Source organism: Zalophus californianus, chromosome 6 (genome assembly GCF_009762305.2).
Source record: "Zalophus californianus isolate mZalCal1 chromosome 6, mZalCal1.pri.v2, whole genome shotgun sequence".
In the NCBI taxonomy this organism is placed as follows: domain Eukaryota; kingdom Metazoa; phylum Chordata; class Mammalia; order Carnivora; family Otariidae; genus Zalophus; species Zalophus californianus.
The window spans coordinates 75,915,244-75,941,281 of NC_045600.1; the positions used below are offsets into that span (position 1 = coordinate 75,915,244).

Genomic DNA, 26,038 nt, shown 5'->3' on the forward strand with positions numbered 1-26,038 from the left:
GAGGGGTATCCTCCCCAGGTTCATTCTGTCTCACTATATTTCTTCTCCTTCTATCACTGAAGTTCTGTCACTCTCCAGATTGGCGACTCCGGGTATTAATTAGAAAGAAGTGGCATGTTCATAGGTATGGAGATTTGTGTGTGCCCAAACATTTCGTAGCGGTCCCACAAAATTTTTCCCTGAGCTAATTACCAGTCGGGATAGCTCCCCAAATTCCTTAACTTCATGTTTGGGTTCTAGGTTCTCAAGAATGGCTTGGGAAGATGGCCTATAGCCATGGCAATGTTAGTTGGAATGAGCTATTACCCTGTGCGGACAAAGAGAACTTTTGTATCTTCTACCCTCTGTGTTATGAAGGTGACAGTTTGGTCCTGCTATTTTTAAAAAATATTTTTTACTGTTTTGTGTTGTCTCATTTAATCTGTAAAAAGTTTAAGGCTATCTGTCACTTGAGAGTTAGTATGTGTTTTCGTACTCATGTAAGATGTGTTTAACAGGTAAGCAGGACTAATTGAGTTTTGTTAAGGCCGGTTATTATTGTGGAATACAGGCTTGAGCAGTGGAACTTGGTAATTGGTTGAAAATGTTGAGTCTACATGAAGAATATGACCCAATTCTCTTCGGTCACATCTTGCCACTTCACTGCTCACTACACATCAGCCATACTGGCCTTCCTTCTGCTCCTCGAATGACCAAACTCCCTTCTATCTTGAGGCCTCTGCTCGTGTTGCTTCTCTGGGGACATGCTGCCCTACCAGACTCATTCTAGCTGTTCCCCAAAACCACAATTAAGAAAGTTTAAAAAAGAAAACCAAGAGGAAGGAGAAGTTAAAACTAAAGTTCATAAGTTCTGTGTTGCTTGCATGAGTTGGCCTCAATAAAAGTACTTGGCTCAAGATTCCTTCTCTTCAGCTTGGGTGTTACTAGCGCTTGAGAGAGCCGCTAGTTGGAGATTTTTATGGAGAATGATGTGTTTATGAGAAATGGATTCATTAGGAAAATCCTTCTGTGATGTTAGAAAAAGAGTCTTTGTAGAATCTTAAGAATGAGAGTAGAGGCTGGAAGAAGAGCTGTCAGCGGTTAAAGGTGTGAATTTAGATTTTATACAAATATATGAATTAGTACCAGAGAGATGGTTTAAGAAAGCCAAGTACACTGTAAGACAGCTGTAAAAAATGAGAACATCCTCACTACTGACAGACTCACTGAACTGAGGTGCACTGAGAAAATAATCAGACAAATCAAAAGGAAGACAATAGGTCAGACTTCTTAATTCTTAATTTATGAGACTCTGGAGTACATGTAGCAGGCAATCAACAAATTGAAAGGCAGCCTCGTATTGTTGATAGAAAGGGGTTCAGACATTTTCTCCAGCAACCCCACAGTATCCTCTGAGGGTACGCTTTGAGCCATCTGTTTCATCAGGGGATTACAGTGTTTGGGGATTTTAATTATTTAACATTAACCTTGATGGAGAACTTTTAATTGCAAGAAGAAAACTTGGGCACATTAAGGTAGAAAATACCATGTTTGAGAGACATATGTAATAATTAGGGTAGATTGACTTTCAAAAAAAAATTACTCAGTGTAGACAAGAAAATGAAGTAATAAGGAGCAATGGATGAAAGGCCATGAAATTCAGGCAAAGTTTGGCTCTGCCATGAGACCACATTACTGAGTTTCAAAGTGATCTTTAAAAGGAGAGTATCATCGTACTGGTGGGATTGTGCATTTTTCTGTATCACTGTCCTGGGTTGTGGGTGCGTGCACGTGTGTGTGTATGAATCTGAGCATCATTCTACAGATGTCAGGCTATTTTCTAGATCATGACAGTTTGGCTTTGGTTTAGCTCATCTCCCTCTGGAAGTGAATTGCGTGTCACTGTAAGATTGCTGATGGCGTTAGAGGACAGTCTCCATCAGGTATTAGACCTGGAAACTTTGGTGGTTTGTGTGACGGTTTTCACCAACGTTCGGTGTCAGGCTATAAATAAAGTACAAATAAGCTATCAGGTGGACTGAATCTTTTTTAAGTAAATCAACACCATGACCATACCATAATGTGTATATACACGTAAAACAAGAAAGGGAGAGTGCAAACCCTTCTAAAGGTTTGGGGAAGGAATTTAAATTTCCTTTAAATTTTATGTTTTTCTGTTTCTTATAGTCCTCTCTTGATTTGTTCAACTCAGAATCCAAGAGCAAGGACAACAGGGAGTGTGTCTTATCTATTTATAGTATTAGCACCCGATAGTGTTTGGCACATAGTTGTGCTGAAAAATATATGAAAGAATGAAAAAATTACTAAATAAATGAATTGTTACTCCTGAAGTTATTGTTGTTGAACTTCACATATGCCCATTTTCCCTGAGGAAGGTAGTAGACTGTATGTATGTATGTATGTGTTAACAGTATTTATTTTAAAAAGTTCTTGCATTATGCTGGAAACTAGGAATTTATCCCAGACTTGCCTCCTCTCAGAATTGGAGAAAAAAGTTGAAAGGCATGTATTTTCTAAAGTTAATTTTAACTACAATTTGAGGAGTTTGGATATTACACGTGTTGCATTGAAATGATTGGAGACAGCTCACACTTCAGTGAGCACAATCACTACACTAGAAACTGACCCTTATTAACTAACTACCCCTTGAGTAGGACCTTCTGGTAATCTGTCAGAGAGAGTACAGTTGACCTTTGGACAACACAGCGTTAGGAGCTCCAACCCCCATGCAGTTGAAGATCCCTGTATAACTTTCGACTCTCCCCCAGATTTAACTACTAAATAGGTTTACTGTTGACTGGAAACCTTACTGATTATATAAACTGTTGATTAATACATATTTTTGTATGTTATATATATTATATACTGTATACTTACAATACAGTAAGCTAGAGAAAAGAAAATGTTAAGAAAATCCTGAGAAAATACATTTATGGTATTTATTGAAAAAAATCTGCATGTAAGTGAACCTGCACAGTTCAAAACCCTGTTATTCAGGGGTCAATGGTACTTGCCTCCCCACCCCGTATTCATTCTCTTTCCTTTCAAACCCCTGATTCTTATCTGGGCACATGGCCACCTGGGAAGAAATTAATTATCCCACATTCCTTGTAGCTTGATAAAGCAATATGACATTGTTATGGCCCTGAGAGAAACAAGTGGAAAAGTCCTATGGTGGTTTCTGGGAAAATGTAACGAACAGAGGATGCATGCTTTTTGCCCCTTCAAGTCTTCTTCCATCTTGCTGTCTGGGATTTTGATGGGATAGCAGGAGCTCTGGTCATCAGCTTGAAGCATGACAAGAAGGGACTTCATAGGAATGGCAGAACAATAAACTCGCAGGAGCCCCCAGACTAGCCTTTGATCGCCCAAGTCTCGACTTCATTTGGTTGATGGAGATATAACTTCTTATCTTGTTCAATCCATAAATTCTCAGGTCTTCGTTACACACAGCCAGACCTAATCATAATTGGACACACTATTTTACTAAGGTCAGTTCTAACATCTCATGATTCCATTGCCCATCTGAGGATTGGTCCTTCTATTCTCTTTTTTATTTTGCCATGTCTCGTTATTTACTCTCATCTGGGAATTCTGTGCCAGGGTTTGATGTTGGCCTTGTTTCAGAAAATAATTGATCTGAGAGGTTACTAGATTGTCTATGGTGGTACGGGGTTAACACAGAATATTCACCAACTATTTGGGGGGAAAGCCTCTAGATTCTAAATTCTAGAATGTCAGCATCATCCTTCTCTCACAAAGTATAGAACCCTCTTATGGTACTTGAGTGTATTTGGCTTTTCCTTCAACACAATCCATTACAGATGGGGAAGCCACTTTTTAGGGGCGTTGGAAAGATAGGCACATCTTATTATGTAGTGCTTAATGTGGATACTTGATGCTCAGGGGCTTTTGGGGCCCCACATCTGGTGAGAAAGCTAATTATAGGTCACTGTTGAGCAGGAGGAGAGATTTTTCTTATCTCTCATTCTTTTGGCTCAACCTCACTTTTTTATTAATCATTGTAGTGGCTTGTATAATCTTCCTCACAAAGAGAAAGTGTTAGCTGTTGCTTTGTTTTAGGGTAAATATCGAAGTGCTTGATATCTACATCTAGAAATGTTCATCCATGGAAGCTAGAAATTGAGTAGCAAGATTTTTTTATGTCCTATAAGCTGAACTATGGGTCATCTTTGGTTTGATCTGTGTCAGCCTGTGGACCTAGGACCCACCTTGACCTTCCAAATATGTCATCTCTCATAGATGAGAATAGAGAAATTCAGAGAGAAAAAAAGGTACATTTCATTTTCTGTAGCAGCCATCATAGTGACTGTTAGGACATATTCTCTTTCTATGAAGACTGAACTTGTCAGCCTATGAAGTTCATTTGTGATTTCCCAGAGACATTGTGTCGTGGTTGAGGACATATTCTAAGGGCTGTGGGGCAAATAAAGAAGAGCCAGGAAAATGGAACTTAAAATGAAGTATTCATTCCGAACCTAGTGATCCATTCTTCTTGCTTTCTAGAGTTGGCTTCTGAAAGGATTCACCACAGGGATCTGGGCCAATTTTATGAGAAAAAGCTCCAGATACCTAGGACAGATATCAGTTATGGGAATTGCCACTACTGAATTATCAGAAGGGGTGTTCCTAAGCTTGGGTACATTTTCTGTCTTTCACACTCACTCTTCACGTGCATGTGATGTGTATTGTCGAAGCTGGAAGTCTTTGTAAAGGTTCTCTTTGCCCACATAAAGGCTATTCCTTGTAATTCCACCTGACCTTCCTTAGAGAGCTTTATGGTTATATCAAGTACTTTCACTCTTGCTGGTGGGCTGAAAGGGTAAGCTTCTATGCAAAGCTGTGTTACCTAGGACTAGATGGTAAGCTTTTTGAAGGCATATTGGTACTGTAGAATCCTAACAAGTGTAGTGTCCACTTTGTCACTGATTCTAAGACCTGCGTTAGACCAGTTTGAGAAGTCAGGCAGAGTGAGAATCCTGAGTATTATAAATACAGTGACAGAGTTGGTATATCACCTTTATTTCTCCAACGCCATCATTATCAGAGGACTTAGAGTTCTTTAAAACTTAGTTTTATTTTTAGAAGCCATATAGTAGTTATTTAAAGGAACCCTTGAAGTAATTCCTTCCCTAAAATGAAGAATTCTTTATTTTTGAGTTTGGACTTTCATATCTTCAAACATTAGTATATCAGATGTCATCGATATTTGTTATTTATTTTTGTCCTAGGGAACTCAGATAGCCAAGAAGCCTAGTGGAAATAACTTCATTAGTTATAGGTATAATAATAAATGGTAGGAGCCAAGAGGTCTTGTGTCCAGCCATTAACTGGCCAGGTGGCCTTAGGCCACTGAGCCTCTCTAGACCTAAGGTTCTCTATTGTTCTATCAAGTGAGGGTTAGAATGAATGATATCTGTGGTTCCAGCCTATGAGATCTATGCATGTTTGTCTTAAATGCATTCTGAGAAGGTCCTTGCCTTCAAGAAATTTCAGCTTTTTTTCTAGATTTCCTTACTTCTTTCTGGCTGGGCTCCAAAAGTAACATGCACTTGTTCTTTACAAAGGAAAATTAAACTAGAAAATGTATTATACAGAAAGGAAAAGTCTCCTTCAATCCCACCCTCTGAGAGCATCATTCTTAAAATAGGTATATAAGGGTCTCGGTTTATTTCTATACATATATTAGTATTCTTGTGGTAGATACACACATATGTATGTGTATATATGTGTATGCATATATCTATATATCTTATTTATATTGCACTAAAACTTGATTTTTCCAACATGTAACAGTTGATACAATCTTTCCATGTCAGTACATCTAAAGCTACTTTATTTTTTTTAATTGACGTATAATTGGCATATAACACTGTATTTCCATGTCAGTACATCTAAAGCTACTTTATTTTTTTTAATTGACGTATAATTGGCATAAACATATGCCAATTATACGTCAATTAAAAAAAATAAAGTAGCTTTAGATGTACTGACATCTAAAGCTATGTTTAGATGTACAACATATTGATTCAATATTTGTAAATATTGTAAAATGATCCCCACAAGTCTACTTAATATCTGATATCATACATAGTTACAAATTTTTTTCTTAGGATGAGAACTTTTAAGATTTCTCTTAGCAACTTTGAATTATACAATACAGCATTATTAACTATAGTCACCATGTTGTACATTATATAAGCTACATTATTTCTAAAATGCCTCATAGAATGTCACTGATTGAATATTGGAGGCATACCAAACACACATTTTGGCCAAATGGTCAAGTGTTAAGTCATATTTAGCTGAAACTAAAGCTAAATATCAGTGTCATAGAATGGATGTCTGGAATACAAAAAAAAAAAAATCTGAAATTTTCAACAAAGCTTGAAATTTTTTAATAAAAGTTTTTAGTGTCAGCTTTAATTTTGACAATATACAGACATTTTCCTTTCACCCTACCGCCTGCTGTTAGATTGATCCTGCGGTCACCGTGCTATACTACAGAGTTTGGTACTGTTCCTTGGCAATTAACCTTGCCATCTCCAATAATAACTAGGTAAAGACTAGGTTGTAGACTAGGTAAAGACTTCTCTCCTCATTAACGACTGGCCTTGGAGATTTGCATGATGATCGTGAGTTTGATTGAAGGAATCCCAGAAATGGAAGCATTGTTGCACTGCTTGAAACATCCTTTCTAAATATTTTCAGAAGCATACTAAAGATTGCTGCCAATGCATATATCTAACTTTCTAACATTTTTGCTGCCTCACACAATTAGTTGATTGAAAAAAAAATTCTGTCACTAATTTTGGGTCTAAAATTATGGCAGTCATGTCGTTGACTTTCAAGATGTAACAGAATCGTTTCAATATCACTTGTATCTTGGCTTTCATTCATGCACACCAACTTCAGCATTGTTTCTGGAATAGGATAGGAGACTTTTTATATGTAAGAAAAATGTGAACTCTCAAAGTCTTAACCAGTTTTGTTTAAATCCCACCCCCCCCTTATTTAGCAAATTTTAGTGAATGAATTACCTTAATAAGCAATCATTGGATTTAGCAGCGTTGCTATTTTGGTATTCTTATCTGCAAAGTAGAATATCATGGGATTTTTGTTGCTGTTCAAGCAGCCTATATAACAGGGAACTAGCTCTTCCTCCATCTTGTTTGAGGCTATTGTGTGAATATACAAGGCAGTTCCACAATCTCTTGTAACTCATGCAATTAGTCTTTGGCTGAAGAAGAAGGAAGAAAGCACAGTACTCCTTATATGCTTTCTCGTTCTGTTCATTACACTGTGCCATAATTGCCTTATGAACACAGAGCTGGTGAGTGTGATTCCTAACACACCCTTCCCCATGTTTGTTCCATTGTCAACCACAGTCAGCTGTCACTACTCCCTGGTTTCTGTACGTCTTCATGTGGACTCACCATGTTCCGGTGAGACATTGGGAACTCTTTGAGCAGGAGAGTAAAGCAGGAGCAAGATTGCATGCATTGTTAATGTACTGTGCTGTTGTATTTAGAGGAGGTCTGCGTGTTCAGACGTCTGATGCCCAGGATAGAGGAGGGGCACCATTCAATGTTTTTGTGCATGTTGCAGTATAATTCAGGAAGGAGAATTTTGCTAACATGTTTCCCAGAAGCACTTTTGATGCTGGAATTCATCATCTGGACAAGTCTGAGTACTCTTTCATCTTCAGTGACAGGATTAGAGAGGTTGGCGTTCTGTAGCCGTCTAAAATTTTAACAAGCTTATTTTTCCAAGTTGGCCTCTATATGATTTATTTATTAGAATTTTAAAAACGTGTTTTGAAGTTTGATTACCGTAAACAAAACATGTTTTTGGTATCTCATTTTCCTCAGTCATTTTCTTCTTTGTGTTGTTTATGTGTATGTTTTGTATGAATCAGAGAGGACTTCATGGATGTCATTGTGATTTTACAGACTTTCCTATTCTTGAGATTTTTACATTGCTCAATTAACAAAAGCCATGTCTGTTAACTCTACTATCTTAATCTCTGTGGATCTTTTTCTAGATTTTTTTCCCCCCTTCCCTTAGTTTTCTATTACCTTGGTCTCATCTGATGATTTTTAATGAATTTTGGACACTGGTTATAAAAAATAGTAGAGATAATTTTAGGCTATCGATAATGTCCTTTTCCTCCAAAAAGGATATACTTCTGCTTCTTGTGGGCAGAATCAGAGGTTAAGATGATTTACAGCTTTGCCTCAGGCTGTGTGAGGGCTGGCTTATTCCTACTTGGTCTCCACTTCTTTTTTAAAAATTTTTATTGATATGTTAATCACCATCCATTACATCATTAGTTTTTGATGTAGTGTTCCATGATTCATTGTGTGTATATAACACCCAGTGCTCGATGCAGAACGTGCCCTCTTCAATACCCATCACCAGGCTAACCCATCCTCCCACCCCCTCCCTCTAGAACCTTCAGTTTGTTTCTCAGAGTGCATCGTCTCTCATGGTTCATCTCCCCCTCCGATTTCCCCCCCTTCATTCTTCCCCTCCTGCTATCTTCTTCTTCTTCTTCTTTTTTTTTTTTTAACATATATTGTATTATTTGTTTCAGAGGTACAGATCTGTGATTCAACAGTCTTGCACAATTCACAGCGCTCACCGTAGCACATACCCTCCCCAATGTCTGTCACCCAGCCACCCCCTCCCTCCCACCCCCCACCACTCCAGCAACCCTCAGTTTGTTTCCTGAGATTCAGAATTCCTCATATCAGTGAGGTCATATGATACATGTCTTTCTCTGATTGACTTATTTCACTCAGCATAACACCCTCCAGTTCTATCCACGTCATAGCAAATGGCAAGATCTCATTCCTTTTGATGGCTGCATAATATTCCATTGTGTGTATATATATATATATATATATATATATATATATATATATATATACACACCACATCTTTATCCATTCATCTGTCAATGGTTGGTCCCCACTTCTAAGATGGAATCATCAGCGGTCCCACCTGAAAGCCTCCATTTTCCTCATCCTTGGGCCCCAAACGGCAATTTTTGACTGCCCCATGCCATAGAACTGCAGAAGCTTCTGCATCTTCACAGCCTCCTTGGTTGTTACTTTATGCCCAGATCTTCAGTTTCTCAATACCGCCTTTGGGAATGAACAAATGCCTCAAGGGGAAAAAGCAGTTCTAAATGTTATTAGCTTCTCTTGTTTCTGGGACTTTTCTCACTCGTGTTTGCACCTGGTAGCTCTGTTTGGCCTAGTGTTCCTAAGTTGTTCTCAGCAACAAGCTGTTTAGCCATTATTGGAATCTTACCTGTATTTGAAAGTGAATATTCAAATAGTAAAAATAAATACATGTAGCATCCCTTGTTTGCATCACTGTTACACTGATTATATATTATAGTCGTCTATGCAGTCATCGCATCATTTATAATATAGAAGTTCAGGAATACCATAGGGGCACCCACATGGCTCAGTAGGGTAAGCGTCCAACTCTTGATCTCAACTCAGGTCTTGTTCTCAGGGTCATGAGTTCAAGCATCATGTTGGGGAAAAAGTTCAGGAATGCTAAAGATAACACTGAATGAGATATTCAGGTATTTGGCCAAGTTTTAAAAATATACCAGATTGATTTTTAATTTATTCATTTATTATTTATTTCATATATAGCAAATGGTATTTCTTATTTTCACTCCTTTTCCTCTTTCTCTATTGGGTGGTTTAATTCTGGTTGATTTGCAGAAGCTCTTTGTATGTAGGAGATATTAATCCTTTGCTTATATATGGTATAAATGTTTATCACAGCAAATATGGTTTGTATGACTGCTACATTTTAGGATTTATTGAGGTTTTTTTGTGGCTTTTTTATAGGTCTTTTTAAAACTAATATTGCACAGATATTTATAAAGAAAATACACAGATATAGTCACATACATACCTGCACATATATACTTATATATTTGTTCTGTATACGTATACGGCCTTATTAATTATATTATTCAGATCCTTTATGTCATAATTTTTTGAAGGATCAAATTGATTCCCCAATAACTAAGAGTGTTAATTTTACCCCTTCTCCTGATAGTGTTGTTCTTGGTCCTTTTTGCATTGAATTTGATCTTGCTAAATGCTCATATTTTGCTCCACTGGTTTTGGAAATGAGGGGGGTGGGATAGACTCTAATTTTATCTTTGTCTCTTTAATTTTGAATTCTTCACTTCTTTTTCCCTCTTTTAATTTAGAAGAATGGATTCGATGGTTAAGTCACCTGAGAGGTATCACAAAAGAGGAAGTGGCCCTGAACCGAGTCTTGGAGTATAAATACAATATGAATGCATAGATGTGTGTGGGTCTTCCAGACAAGGGGGAAGGATTGAAAAAGAAAGAGGCTGGGATGGAATAGGAAGTATGTTTGGAATGTGACAGGAGGCTGACTCAAGCAGAAAGTCTGAAAGTAAACAGGGGTTACTGAGGTGGGACCACATTTTGGGAATCCTGAAGTGAGCAGAGAAATAATTCTTTGTTTATAAATTAGGTGTTCTTAAGACAAATAACCAAGTAAGTGTGCATTTACAAGATAAGCCTTGTGTCAAAGCTTGCTGTCCAGGATCATCTTTCATGCTTGTTTATGCTGATATTCTAGGTTCATTTTCCTTTTTTCCAAGAGCTCAGAGCAGCGTACCATGATTCACATGAACTAATCTCACGCACATTCTTTGAGTTTTATTTTGCATTTGACATTCTAACCAGGTGATTTTTGGAGTGATGTTTGGGCTGATAATCTCACCTCAAAGAGATAGTTTAAGCCTGTCATATTATGGGTCAGCTTAGAACTTTCCTTCAGTTCTGTTCTTCTGCCTTTTCAGCGGTGCCCACTCCCCACATCATAAATACTTGTTTCTTTGCATACATTAAGCAGATGAGATGAAAATGTGCTAAATATGAGATGGCCATGTCTGCTGGCCTGTTTTGTTATCTTTCCAGAAGCACGTAGATGGTGGCTTACTGAGAAGATTGCTGTGTAAAGAAGTGGAACCCAGGAACGTCTATTGAATGTTACAACTGAATTCTGGACAGTTAGCTCTTCAGAAATGGCACTTTTATTCCCAAGGGGAAATTTAAAGAACTCAGTGTTTTCCTTTGGCTCTTGCATAAAATTATGTTTTCTCTATCCCTAGGGGACTCCTTCTCACAGTTCCGGTTTGTTGAGGAGAAAGAGTGGGATGGTGAAGCTTCATGTCCAAAACAGGTAAGATGGTTTGTCTTGACTGTGGATTGACTCTTCTCAAGGCTGAAGACTAATGCCTTTACGTTATTGTTGAGATAAAGTATCAGGGTAGAGAAGACTAGTGATTCATGTATAGTTTAGTCTCAGTTACCTAAACTGTTCAGAAAATTTTCAGGGAGCTTAAATTATACAGGACCTTAGAGCTAGAATTCACCTGTATAACTGGCCATCTGTGTGAATTACTCAATAGTGTATGGTCATGATTTTGAGTGGATTACTTTGCTATTTGGCCTTCCTTTTCCCTTTCTGTGAAAAATTTCCCTTAGGGTTGAAAATTAATTTTTTCCCCTCACACAGGTTTTGGTATTAGCTGAAAAAAGTCCTTAATTTTATAGCTTTACATAACTCTTCCTCTATAGTTAGGAGAATAAAGCTATAAAGTAAGAGCAGATATGGAAGTCATTCCGTGAATCCGTAAAGCCCAGCCACCTCATTTGCTTTGTGTTCATGCCATATCTTCTTCCCAAGGAGTTTTGATTATTTTCCAAGTGCGATTTGACTGATTCTTTCCATAGGAGAGATGACAGGTATTCTAACCCTTTTAAAAAGCACAGAGAATCAGCGGTGGCTTGTCATCTGCTTCCCGACTTCATGGCTAGTGCTTGCTATCTGCTACAATGCTTTGACAATCTATCCACAGTTTCAGACACGTGGCTGAGAAGCAGACCCGAAGCCCAAAGGTAGGGCACCCTCCTCCCCATTCTGCTACCAGCTCAGTCTCTCTCTCTCTCTCTCTCTTTCACACACACACACACACACACACACACACACACACACACACCCGTAGGCGGGTCATTTTCTGTCTGGGCTGGTGTTCTATTTACTTGTTTGGGATGGACATTGGCTTACCATACAGACCAAGGGGGAGGGAAGTTACTTGTGGAATGACTGCCTGTCACTTTATGTAGAGGATGTATTACAACATGGGAAAAATAGGGCATCAAAAATATTCATCTTTGCTTGAGTCTGTGTGGGCATATGCCTGAGGTACAGTTTAGAATTCTAGGACAAATTGCAAACAGACCAATGGAAGTCATCAAGGGATACAGCGAAAGCCAGACAACTCACATTTCAACTCCTTTTGAACCATATCGACAATTAGAGAATATTTCAGTTATCCTGAGACTTTCAAATAATTCTAAAGTTCTTCATGCATCAGAACACTAAGAACTTGTTATTTACTCAATATTTTATTAGATGCAACTATTCAAAGATGAATAAGGTAGAGACTATGCTTATTCATTGCCCTTAGCACAGTGGCTGATATATAGTAGATGATCAGTAAATATTTACATAATAAATGAAAAAGAGTGTGACATAAAATAAGTGGTGTCATCAACGGATCAAGATACTACTTTGGGCTGGAAGGGATTGAGAGCAGTACCATGGGAAAGAGAGTCTGAACGGGCCTTGGTGGGTCAGGGTGATGCTGGTTGGTCCTATTAAGTGAGGAGAGCTAAAAGACCAGCTGTGCTCAGAGTCAGGATGTAGTTGGAGTGCAGTGTTCCCAGAGGAGGCTTTAGGGGTAAGTCTGGGCCAGGTACTGCCAACAGTTGGATCTTCATTTTCTTCTGGGGGGACGTTTAGCATGTGGGTAAGAGAGACAAGCCTGAGTGTGAATCTTAGTTCTACGACTTAGGCGAACTTCTTTCCTTCTCTTGTGTTCTCTTCTGTAAAATGGAACTAATACTAGAATATCACTTGGCATTATAATGAAGATTACATTAGATAATAAATGAAAGCTCTGTAGTGCAGTTCCTGACATCTATGAAACACTCACAATTAGCTCTTAATCCTATTATTTGTTCACAAAAGTTTGGTTTGGCAAGAAAATGGAAATGGCTAGATTTGACCTGAGCAATATTGGGAAGGAGGGATTGAAGAGGGAAGAGGCGGGAGGCAGGGAAACCCGTTAGGAGCATATGTTTTGGGCGAACTCAAAGGGAGGAGGGCGTGGGAATGTGGGGAAGTGGGAGTGGAAGATGGTTCATTGATAGACGGATTTCAGCACAGGACGAGCTAGACTGTGTCACGTGTGGGACACGCAGACAAGAAAGGTGTGCGGCGGCACGAAGCTTTCTAGCTGGACGGCTCGGTGAGTTGGTGAAGCCATTAATGGGGCACAGAGAGGGCAAGTTTACTCTGAATATTTTGAGCCGACGTACGGGTAGGACACATCCAAAACTAAATTCCTCACTTCCTCGGCAAAACCTGTTCATGTCCCACTTAACTCCTCACTAGGTTCTGGTTTTGCTTGAGAAAGAAAAAGGTGACAAGAAGTTTGGGAGGTATAATGGTCTGATCAAAGGCTATTTTTCCTTTAGTTGCAAAGTGGACTTTCTAGCAGGTTCTTTGTCTTATGCAGACACTGAGACTGACAGTCTAATAAGCGATAAGGTTCCTGGACAGAGGGGACGGGTTTTCACTACCCAGAGTTCCGTGCACACTGACCTCAGAGAATTTGTTCTAATTAACGGTCAAGGCTGGCTTCCTGCTGCCAGGCTCAGAGTATGCAGGAGGGAAGGCATCAGGGTGTGCAGGCATTGCAGGTCAGGCTGCACGCTCCGACTGTGACTGACCATCAGAGTCGGCCAGATGGATATGGAGACTGGGTTCTCCAGGCAAAAAGTAACCTCTCGATTATTTTAATACATAGCAAAAAGCTAATTTGTGGTTATTATTCCAACGAAGCCTATCTTTAAATTCACACTTTACTATTAGAAGCATTTCACCTCAGCTCATTCTGTATGTTAGACCTTCAGCTTTAGCCCGTAAGGGGAAGGACCGGCGGTGAGAAAACGAGTCTTCTTTGAAAGTGGCACTTGATGGCAGGTTCTAGGCTCCAGGACTCCTGCACCTCCGCCTGCTGGTTTGGAGTGTCTCCACAGCCTCCTGGAGGCTGTGCGGGGTCTATGGGGCCTTGGATGGTGGATGGGGATTAGAAATGTGGGGGAAGGAGACATTCCAGGAACAGACACGGCTGGATGGCCATCATTCAGAATGTGGCTCAGGAGCACAGCCTGGCCAATCCCTTATCGTGGTGTAGCCACACCTACTTTTCGTTGTTTTTTTTTTTTCCCTAAGATTTTATTTATTTGTCAGAGAGAAAGTACAAGCAGGGGGAGAAGCAGGCTCCCTGCTGAGCAAGGAGCCCGATGTGGGACTCGATCCCAGGACCCTGAGATCATGACCTGAGCCAAAGGCAGATGCTTAACCTACTGAGCCACCCAGGCATCCCTCATTGTTTTCTATAGATTTTTTTTTTTCCTTTGACAGAGAGAGAGAAAGCTCAAGTAGGCAGAGTGTCAGGCAGAGGGAGAAGGAGAAGCAGGCTTCCCGCAGAGCAGAAAGCCCACCCTGGGGCTCAGTCCCAGGACCCTGGGATCATAACCTGAGCTGAAGGCAGACGCTTAGTAACTGAGCCACCCAGGCGCCCCTACTTTTCATTGTTGAGGATATACCTTACAGTCGTGTTGCACATAATGCTAAAGAGGACAGAGGAAGCATGGCCACTTTTAGCCAGACCCCTTCCACACACCTCAACGGTCCTTCTGTCTAAGTCCTTCTGCTCTCTAAGCTAAGAGAGCAACAGGTGAATGGTGGGCAGGCATGGCAGAGGTGAAGTGCTTGCTCTTTGATCGGCTGAAAGAAAGGGGTCTGCTTGTGTGCAGATACCTGGGCGGTATGGAGGATATTTCCAGTGTATAATGTGACAACTTACCCATGGATTAAGCATTCGGCATCACACCTTTCTACCGGGTTGAGAGAATTTCTCCAAATTTGAAAATGAAGACTTGGCCACCCTGGTCTCATCACAGCCTTAAGGTGCTGAGTGCAGGACTGAGGAAAGGCCTGGAATGCATATTAAATTTCTCGCTTTCTTGTCAGGGTTTTGCCAGCCTCCTTCCTGTTCCCTAAATACACTGTGTTTTTTAGAAGTGAGTTCCTTTTTTTCCATGGCAGGGGCCACATCTGGCACTGCTGACGTTGCTTACATAAGAGCTAGCCATCTCGGGAATATTTCAGAAGGGCAGTTGAAAAGCCACATCGTCTCTCTCGTTCCTCGTGTACTGCTCTTGTGGGGATTAGGGGTTACAGTGGGTCTGGATTGAGTGTCAGGCTCTTCTTGAGTGCACCATCCCCACTCACTGTAAACCCATCTAGCCAAGACATTCCAGACATTGCTGCTGTGGAATCCAGACTGGCTAGGTGACCCCTGGCTTTTCTTCTAACTTGAAGCCAGTGATTTTACAATAAGCTGTGTTTCCAGCTGGGCCTGGGAGATCTTTGGTAGACGAGGCAGTCAGCAGTATCTGCCTCTAATGTGAGGTCATTATAGCCAACTTTTGGTTTATTCTTTCTCTTGGGTGGCCAGGGCACTGGAAAGTAGCCGTTAGACTGTCATCAAGCCCTGAAATAATCTGGAATGTTTCCTCAACTACTGTCCATTTGGGAGGTCATTGCAGGGATAGGACTCAACTTCCATGAATGGGAGAGGAGTCAAGGGAAGCTTTCAGTGTTGGCCTCACGCGGAGCGCTGCTAGCTAGCGGGCAAGTCTGGCCCCTGCCTTCTGGCTGGAACAGGAGCATCTACCTCCCAGGCCCCTTTGGCTGTGCTGATCAGCCCCGTCTCGCTGCTTAGACAGCTCTTCCCTCCTCTCCCCAAGGTCAGCCGTCTGAATTGGAGGGGGAGGGTTCCACTTCAGTTCCATTAAATGCTTATTTTTCTTTCAATTTGCCAGTAATTCCTGAAGCATCTATGGTTTCCAGGTTACTGTGCAGTCTTGATGTGGGGCTTGGTCGCTGCCCTGTTCCTGCTCTCACAGTGTGAACTGTGGCTCCAGAACGTGGCTTGGGTTTTGGGTAGGACTTACTCTCTGCTGAAGTAACGTCAGTGGATGGTTTATTGACTGTCATCTTCTGCTTTTTTGTCTCTAAAAGGTCATTTGTAATCATCGCCTGATATGTGTGTAATTTTTTGTTATTAGAATTCAGCATTTTATGTGGACTGTGAGTCGCTGGCTCGAGCCCTTCAAGAACTGCCTCTCTCACTCCGACTCAATGTTGCTGCCGAACTGGTCCAGGTAAAAGCCCCGACAGGACTTGTCAGCTGGTGCGGTTTAGGGCAGATGAAGGAAAAGAGTGAAAAATGTCACTCTGCAGGATGTTTCACCATCAGCTTTTCCTTTGATAAAGCTGAGGCTCTTGTATCAAGGTACCATTTTGAAAGTTTTAAGGGAGAATCAAATAATTTTGAGTTTTTTTTTTTTTTTACATTTTACATGTGAAACATTTTGAAGGATCAAATGTAATGGAACTGAATGAAATGTAAAGTATAAAATCTGGTATTTTACTCAAAAATTAATGTGCCAGCCTCCGTGTTTAGCACTAAGCAGACAGTGGTGATCAGGCAGACATGGTTCTTGATCTCATGGAGCTTAATCTATTGGGAAATGTATTGATCAAGTTATCCAATTGTGGTAAGTCCCATAAAGGAGTGTAGTGTGCTATGAGACTATATAATAATGAACCTCATCTACTCTGGTGTGATTAGGAATGGCTTTCCTGAAGGGGTGTCAGCTGAGCCGAGATCCAGAGTATAAAAACACGTTGAGTTGGAATTTAGAGAGGAGTGACCCAGTCAGATCCGCCTTAACACTGCTGCTGAGAATGAGGATGCCCAGGACCATTCTGGCTGCAGAATGGAGGGGATTGTGGGAACGGGTGGGTGTGTGTGTTGGCAAATGTGCACGGGCGTATACACGTCAGCGGAGACTGGGCCACACCCGGAGACTGCTGCAGCAGGCCAGGGGGGCAGCGTAGGTGGGACTAGGGCCACGAAGGTAGAGACGGCAGAGAATTGGACTTGACCAAGACGTACTTCAAAAGGAAAATTAGCAGGGCTTGGAAAATACTGGAAATGGAGAGTGAGCAAGCAAAGAATTATCCTTGGCCTTCCAGCCTGTGCAACTCAGCGCTGGGGTAGTTATCAGGAAGGGGGAGGTTTGGATGTTATGGGTCTGTGCCTCTGAGATATCACAGTGGAAATACGAGTTGGCTATGGAAATCTGCAGTTGAGAATGAAGGGCTAGAAACGTAAATGTAGGAGATAACCAGTGTAAGATAGCAACTGATGAATGAACTCGGGGGGGGGGGGCACCAAACCTTACCACAGGTACTTCATATTGTAACTGTGGCTCGACTGCATTTCTAAAAAAGTGAAACCCTGGGCAGTACTAATTGTAAAGAGTATCCCAGCAACTGAAATGATCAACTTCGTGCTGAAGCTGAATGTATTGCTGCACTGGAGCAGACGCATGAATTGGTTACCCACCCGACTCTTTTTTCTGTGGCCCTTACTGGCCCTTGGTTTAGGGCGGCAAGTAGAATTCAGGGCTGGGGGACAGGGCAGGGAAGTAGAGAGGATGGCATTTGCCTCTGACGGAATCACCATGGAGCTTTAGGAAGGTTTGGGGGTGTTTGGGGTTTTCTTAGTGATTGGGAGAGTGCTGCTTTCCCTGTCCAGAGATGTTCCAAGTCCTGACATGCGTGGCTGGGGCGCATTCCCCACAGCATGGTGGAGAGTTAGCACAATACGCCAGGGAAACACCAAGATGAAGGTGATGGGGCCTCAGGGAGAAGAGGGAGCACTGTGAGCATTGGAAAGTGAGGATTTGTGTCAGATGGGAGAGCAGTTATTCCCAACTGTGTACGTCAGAATCATCTGGGGAGTTAAAAACAAAACAAAAACAACGTGCGGCGCCCACATCCCAGCTTCGTCTTGCACACTGACAAGGATGGATGACTATTTATGTGGAAAGCCATCCTGTTTTAAAAGCCCTGAGGAGTTATTAGCACGCTGGATCTGCTCACGATGCTTCAGCGTGTGAATAAGGGGACATTCTGAGGTTCTACCCTCTCTGCTGCCCTGCTGGTCACCCCAGGCCTCCCTCCAGAACAGAGCTGCTCAGCCTTAGCCCTACATTACAGTCACCTGGAGAGTTAACTTTTGTTAAATTATTGCAGAAAAGTGCACACATATATATAACCGTGGACTCAGCGTCCAATCAAGAATCAGAATATTGGCAGCACTCCTGACGCCGCCCGTCCCCCGAGTCACTACTTCCCTAAAACTACTCTCCTGACTTCTAATAAATAGTAAAGATGAATTTTGCCTGTTTTTGGACTTTTTACAAATGTAATCAAATAGTAGGTTTTCGTTTGTGTCTGGCACTTTTCACTCGAATGTTACTAAAAGTCGTTCTTGATGACTCTGTCCCTTCACCTTTATTATTAGTGCATGTAAGTACCGTGCACAGATCTGATTTGCTAATTACTTCTGGGTGCATTTTACAGGTGTTTATCTCCTCACAGCTCTAAGCATACATACATTCACCCAGACCTGGGGTACTGCCAGTTCTCAGGGCAGTTACAGAAAGACATGCCCTTCTGATGTCAACTCTGCTATGGCACAGGGCAGAGGTGGGCAGAGGGGGAGGCTCGGCCCTGTGGTGTTTCAGGGAGGTTCCCCCCATTTACGCCAACTCAGTAAGGAAGGGTTCTGGGGCAGGGGGGACGCTTTGTGATCTTCCTGTCTGAATTGAATTTCCTACTCCACAAAGTTTGGCTTGTTTCTCTTTCAGACCACCCTTCCTTTAGAGCTTCCTCAGGTGAAACCAAAGAGAAGTGAGGAAGGCAAAGGACTGGGGATGCAGTTAAAAGGGCCCCTGGGCTCTGGAGGAAAGGGCTCCATCTCCGAGCTGAAATTGGCCGCTGCTGGCTGCCCCACGTACCTGGATAAAGATGGCCCAAGCCCCACTCCCTCACAGGGTTCTCGGAAACCCAGCGCCCCACTGCAGTCAGCAGCGGACCACTTGGAGGAAGAATTAGACCTGCTGCTTAGTTTAGATGCACCTGTGAGAGAGGGAGAGAACATCACACCAGACCGGACCTGTCAGGACCAAGAATCTGAGAAAGATGGGAAGGTGGCCCAAGAAGAAAAAGGTATGGCTTCCATTTTATTCCCTATCCATCTTCTCGTTTGTGTGCCAACAGCCCCACCTGCGTCACGTCCCTACCCCTCTCCATCAGCGTCTGACATCGATCTGGCGCTGTCCGCTGACCTTTCTGACAACCTGCCTCTCAGTCGCTACGCCAGGCTTGCAGAGCTGCTCCCTGCCTGATTGCGATTTTAAACCCGGGGCTGCCGATGGGCCTGGCACTAGAAAAAGGCATTCGGATCCTCGTCGCCCTCAGCTGTGCAGCAGCAGACCTTTTAATCGACTTCCCCAGACTTCTGGCTTGCTATTTCGATCTTTCTTTTGTACAAAAGAGCACTTCGGCCTTTGTGCGTGCTCTGTGAGACCGCGGGCCCTCTGCTACAGAGAGGCCGAGGGTGTCTGCTCCATCCCCGCGCTGCATGGACAACCTGTGAGGACTTCCCAGGACTGCTCCGACAATGCAAGAAAACGGAACTGCTGGTCTTTTTAGAAAACTAGCGAACTGTGACATTCAACTTCAGAATAAATAGAAGAGCAAATCTCTACCCCATTTACTAATTTGTTTAGCTATTACTGTGTCCTCTAACCATAATAGGATGTTTCCTCTAGTTGTAAGCACAGTAATAATCAGGGCTGAATTCTATCATGGAACAAACCCCAAGGAAACCTTCACCCTCAATTTTGGGACTAACGTGAAGTTGTTAACGCTGCTTTTATTTCCCCAGGTCCTGCAGAGCTCTCTGTGATGGAAGAAAAGAATGTGGAATCTGAGCAACCAAGGCCATCAAAAACTATTACTGAGGAAGAGCTTGAAGACTGGTTGGACAGCATGATTTCCTAACATGAAAGAAAAAGGGGGAAAAAAAAAAAAGTGCCTGAAGCAAATTTTGATTGCCTTGTCAGTAAGGGCGGGCCCAAGGCTGTCCTTCCAGAACAGAACAGCTGGTTTCCGAGCATGCCCCGAGCCAGTGTGTTCTACCATGCTTGCCGCAGTAAACGCCTACCTCTCTGGCCCACGACATCCGAAACTATACATCTAAGAGGCTCACTGTATTTGTTCTCTGGCTTAGCAATCTAATAGATTCCTCGAGGGCATGGGATATTATGGCTCTTGTTTCCTCCTTCCTTTCCATGTTTACAGCAGAGCAGGTGCTGTTGATAGAATAGCAACAAGGCATGCATTTGTGGCCAAAATAAACGAACGCTGGTCTATGGAATTCCTTTCTTTCTTGGGTGGGGTGTTTGTGAGTCCCTTTGTCTCGTGTCCCTTCTTCCAGTAATCACAGGACGGCTGTAGAATCACCCAGAAGAGGTACATCACAAGAGGCTGACACCCTGGATTGGTGTGTATTACTTTATTGCAGTGGGCACTTCCTTTGATGTAAGGAGATTCACCTAAACACAGCAGCTCCAGTACTTACAAGGGAACCATAAAGCAGTACTCAATTTGGTATAAGATTGAAATTTTTCTGGATTTTCAGTACAGTACTTCTAATAACAGCAGTTGACAAGCTGTTACTGAAAAAAATGATAGGAGTAACCAAGTGTGGTTTCATAAAGACGGAGGATCAACACAACTCATTAATGGAACTGTCCGTCTGGAACAGAAACATAAAAAATTTGCATAGCTATATCTAAAGAGATTTTAAGGCACTTAATCGATATTTCAGTGTCGACAAAGTGTTGGGTTTTTTTTTTTCTATTTCTTTAACTGCTTAAAGCTTTTCAAGCTGATTCTGAATACATTCACTAGCAAGTACCATGGGAGAAATTTGACTGCAGTTAAAATGATTTTTTAGTAGTTCAGACCATGAGTCACTAGTGGGTACTGTCATGTGACATTCAAGTGTTTAAAATTTCAGTATTGTGCGTTGAAGGCTTCATACTTCTAGTCCTTTCCTCAATGACATCATTGCAACGACTTAGTTCCATTAGAACTGAAAACCTTGAAGGTATTCTCAACTATAGTTTCCTTGATTTTTTGCCATCTTTTAACATTTTGATAGGTTGTGTCCCCCAGGGATATGTCCCTTAGGCACAATAAGCCAAATCAACTCCAAAATATCACGTATTTGTAATAAACACATCCTCTTGTAAGGGAGGCAATTAGAATAGGTCATGTTTCAAATGTTTTGCAGAACTGTAAAAAGGATTTAGTTCACTGGAAGTTGACCGTCCAGAATTGTGCAGTTTCTTTCATTCTGATTTATCCAAGCTGATCTTCATATTGTTTCCGAAAGCAGTCACCAGCTGGGAAGAAATCCCAACACCTTTCTTGGTACATCTTCCAGACGTAAGATTCCTGAAATAATGGGAACAAAGGGTACTTCTTTTTAAACCACAGTAAGCTCAAACCCAGGTGGTTTTTACTCTGTAGGTCTCCCTTGGGGAAGGGTGATGGGTCCCAACTAGTACCTTCTTCCTTGCTCTTTTCCCAGCCCAGGCTAGTTTAGGAGCAAAAAGTCATTCTCCAACCCCCAAAACACTGAACACAATGCAATGATTCCAAGTAAAAATGCTTAAAGATCTAGCAATAGGCTGATTCTATGCCATTTGTAATTGGTAGAAGGCAGAAGAACACACAATGAAGGGATAGTGAGTGCTGGCTCAGGCAGATGCCTGGAGCATTTGAAGGGAGATCTTAGAACCAGTTGCCTCTCAAGTGTCTGAGCTGTGAAGTTTTCCCACAAATCTGATGCTGTTTGAGTATTAGATAACCTATCTATCTTTTCTTCCCTTTGTTCTCTTCTCTCTGCATTTGTTTCTCATACTTAGTCACAGAATCCCTCTTGACACATACTTTCACTCATACTACCCACACCTCCACCTTCCCTGTGTCACCCACACATGAGGTGGTTGTCTTTCTCAGGCTGTCTCTCACACCATTTTACTCTCTTTGTTAGAGCCACCCACTCAGCTCCTCCTTGTCTTTGTCTCTGTAACGTTCTCCCCACCTCCAGCTGTTCTACTCTGAAGCGGTAACCATAAGGGTTTAGAAAATGTCAGTGTTAGTTGGGAAGGATAACCAGAAAGTCTTTAGGAAGAGATTGGAGTTGCCTGAGGATTTTGGCTTCTTAGGTCACAAAGAGATGGCGGAATCATGCAGAGGAAAAATGTACGTTGGAGACTAATGAAGTCATCTGTCTACTTCAGACATCCTGTGCTCTGTTGCGTCTCAAGACTTCAGAAAAGGAAACTCCTAATGCAGGGGTACGATTAAGACATTTTATTTCTCACCTGACCCGTGTGTTCTGTTTCATCTTTATTAATCAGATACATCAGGAAGAACCTGGAACAAGGGGGAAAAAGTATAATAAGTGAGAAAAAGACAATATTACTTTGGTTAGTCTTTTTGTGAGGAGAAATTCTTTTTACCATTCCTAAACCTTGGGCTAAGGGTACTTGTGAGGAAGCATTTTGGCTACCTTTTTCCTAACTGCCTCTACTTTTTCAGAGAAATAGGCAGAAAGGGCACACACACAGGGGAACCGTATGACATAACTGTTTATTTTACTCTCTTGTTCCTTCCCCAGCCACTGTCCCCTCTGTTGACCACGGATACTCACAAATAGTTGGCTAAGTTGTGCTCTTGTAAGGTGTGTGTTTCAAAGCCATGAGGAATCGTGTCAAAATAGTCATTACCAATCCCACAGATGAAACATTTAGTCTAAGACGAATAAGAGAAGTAGTAAAGGCGTTAGTACACGCGACATTACAGGCAGCTGGGAAAGAGGTGATGATCTCTGATCGGACGGAGAGACCGTGAAAAAATATTTCTCTCTTTAATGCTGCTCGCCATTAGTCCTCTCCTTCACAGTGTCACATCCTTAGCTCCTAGCTAGTGGGGGAGGGTGAAGCAGAAGCCAGGCACGGAGGACAGGCACAGCAAACAAACTTTGTCGGTCATTTGCCTGAGACTGGCCCTATGTAAGTGCAGACCCGAGTATTTAAAAAACTCATTTGCTGTAAGATACCAAAATAGAGTTGGAGCTAGTCGAACTTTACCTCCATATCTTCTCGCACTTGCTCCTGCTGGTCTCTTAGCTCTCCAAAAGCATCAATAATAAGACCTGGTATTTTTAAATACAAAGACAGATAAAGTGTTTACAGTAATCTGTTTCGGGGCTCAGGGCAGAGGTTCAATGGTAGAGGCCACATTGTGTAAAAAAAAAAAAAAAAAAAAAAAAAATTATCAGGCCAACCTAGTAAAGCAAAAATCAGAAAAAAATTGTTGTGTTTTCAAATGCTGCATCCCGGCTCACCATTTCTCACCTTTTGTCTTGCTCCACCTTTCTGCAGCGCACAGTGCTAGCAGCTTACTCCCTGACCCACTTGGCTCCCCCCAGTCCGTCCCTGTTCTATTGCGGTGCTTGGCCACTCTCTTTTCAGTCGTCCCTGTGGGCTCTTCCTCTTCTCCAGCTCCTTAAGCGTTGATATGGATCAGGATTCCTCCTCAGTTTCTTTGTTTCTCCTTCCGGAGAGTCTCCTCTACACTCAGATTTTTGAGTACCACCCCCAGCGCTGATGGATCCCATTTGTATTGTTTCATTTTTGTACTGTATTTATATTTATGTGTACTTATTATATTTATTATTTCCCTCCTGTTCCATTCCTGACTTGTCTCTTGGAAGACCTGTTACAGTTAACGGCTTCTTAGCCCTCAACACCTGCATGTTTATAGGTACCTCAGCTTGGCATGACTCAAATTCATCACGGTCTTTCTCTAGTCCCTCACAAGCTATTGACTAGAATATCAGTACCCCTCCCCACAAAAGAAAAGTCCTGTCACTCTCTCACGGCTCCTCTCTTTGCTCTTTCACCACCGCACTGCCCGGGAGGACCGGCTGTGGGACAAGACCAGCCTCAGGAGATCCCCAGGGAGCAGAGTGAGAAGGTGATAACCAGTTCAGAGCGGGGATGAAAAGAGGTGTGGGGGGGGGGGGGGTCCTCCATTCAGATTCTCTGGTTTCTTGTGTCAGTGTTTGGGTGTGTCTCTGGCTTTATGTCTAGCCACGTGCATGCATAGTATATGCTCAGTAAATTAACTAGTAAATGAATGTACAAACCTCTCTAGATAATGTCATAAGTACCGAAAGATAAAGCACTAGGTATAAGCCCTGCTCATACTTAACGTAACTGGCAACATACCCTGAATGATGGCCAGCAAGATGACAATGACGAAGAAGAAGAAGGTAATGTCAAAGACAATGCGGTACATCTCGTAAGGGTCACCAGCAGGGTCTTCAATTTCGTCTCCAATGCCCCCTCCGGCTCTCACTCCCACGTACATGTGGAACAGGTAACACTGGAGAAGAAAAATAATGGCAGTTCAGGTCAAAGCCACAGGGTTTTTTTTTTTTAGGATATTAGCTCTTTTGTGAGGCAGGGGGAGGGTGCTCCTCAGTGATGTCAGTCCTCACATGGCTAGCAGCTGTCCTCTACGCCCGCTGGTCAGGGTGGGGTCTCGGGAGGAGGCAAGACTTGTTGCACTTAGCCTTTAAAAGATATTCTTTGCTCATTAAAAAAAAAAAAAAGGTTTGAACTATTTGACACCTATGAGAGAGTTCATGTAGGGCATGTGTAAGTTAAAACAACTCTGGGCCCTGATGAACATGCATTCGCCAGGTGGGAGTTTGCCTTCATTTAAAGTGCCACCTCCAAAAAAGGCCTCCTTTCCTCCTGCATCCTCTGTGCACCCGGGAGGGCAGGGATTCCTGCAGTGTCTGCGGGAAGACTTTTCCTCCTCCGGGCTGCATGTGTGAGCCAGTGTAGGCATCTGGGCTCTGGCTCCCAGAGCAGGGCGCCGCCCTCTGTCCTGCCTGGAGGGGTGAGGTGCAAAGGGAAAGGCAGTGACCGGGGAAAGGCAGGGGCAGCGAGGAGACGCGGGCCGGTCACACTGGTGCTCTCCCTCTGCCAGCTCACCTGGAGCTGTGCCTTTCTTGCCCACAAGTGGCTGGCAGGACAGGAACCCCCACCTCCCCTCCCCTCTCCTCCTGCGCTGACGGTTTTTCAGATGATAGTGGTTTTTCTGAAAGAACCCAATAAATTGAGCACAAGTTTCGTGGGACTAGACCCCCCAGATCTCAGAGACAAAGGACCAAAGCTTGACTTCCAAGAAATTTAGATGCAGGTCCGTTCACATTCAGATAGAGGTAATTTGCGTCTTTAACACAAGCTTGGATGGATGAGACCCCCCCCCCACCCCCCTCCCACTCTGCAGTGTGCTCTTTCCACTTTCCACCTGGGCTTAGACCAGTGCACCTGCAACCTGTCTCCCTCCATCTGTCTGTCCGGGACACTTCTCCCTGTATTCCATTCTAATCTGTTGGGGGCGGGCTCTCACCGTCATCATGTCATCACACTTCATATCGGGCTCATCGTCATCTTCACTTTTGTTGTAGAACTTGCGGAAGAAGTTGAAGGCCACCACGGTGTAGAGGTAAACCACCACGGCCAGGAGACCGACAGTCAGAACCAGCTGGGGGTGGGAGGGAGACAGGAGAAAGAAGGTGAGTCTTCTCCACTCTTGGAGGTTCTCAGGAGACTCCAAGGTAACAAGAAAGGTGAGGTGGGAAGGGGACAGAGGAGGGGTGGCAGCAAAGGCGGTCCTACCACAGGTGGACAAAACGGCCTATGGGGAGAAAACTGTAATGGTGGTGGGGGTTGTGGACTAAATTCTGTCTCCCCCCAAATTCATAAGCTCCAGCATCTCAGAATGTGACTGA

General features: G+C 42.6%; 2 protein-coding genes across 2 annotated transcripts in view; one reads left to right on the plus strand and one right to left on the minus strand.

Annotated features, from left to right (window-relative positions):
• Window positions 1-20,172, plus strand: part of AVEN (apoptosis and caspase activation inhibitor) — a 173,383-nt gene extending 153,211 nt beyond the window's left edge. The window contains exons 3-6 of the mRNA XM_027569115.2: window positions 11,204-11,274; window positions 16,302-16,397; window positions 18,957-19,317; window positions 20,039-20,172. Coding sequence (XP_027424916.2) covers window positions 11,204-11,274; window positions 16,302-16,397; window positions 18,957-19,317; window positions 20,039-20,154 — 644 coding nt within the window. The 3' untranslated portion in view covers window positions 20,155-20,172. The remainder of the gene's footprint in view (window positions 1-11,203; window positions 11,275-16,301; window positions 16,398-18,956; window positions 19,318-20,038) is intronic.
• Window positions 20,173-20,658: 486 nt separating this feature from the next.
• The window catches only part of RYR3 (ryanodine receptor 3), a 523,406-nt gene continuing 518,026 nt past the window's right edge, over window positions 20,659-26,038 (minus strand). The window contains exons 99-104 of the mRNA XM_027569112.2: window positions 25,657-25,791; window positions 24,462-24,618; window positions 23,319-23,383; window positions 22,880-22,980; window positions 22,551-22,602; window positions 20,659-21,615 (exon numbers count right to left, since the gene is read on the minus strand). Of these exons, the coding sequence (XP_027424913.1) occupies window positions 21,520-21,615; window positions 22,551-22,602; window positions 22,880-22,980; window positions 23,319-23,383; window positions 24,462-24,618; window positions 25,657-25,791 (606 nt within the window). The 3' untranslated portion in view covers window positions 20,659-21,519. The remainder of the gene's footprint in view (window positions 21,616-22,550; window positions 22,603-22,879; window positions 22,981-23,318; window positions 23,384-24,461; window positions 24,619-25,656; window positions 25,792-26,038) is intronic.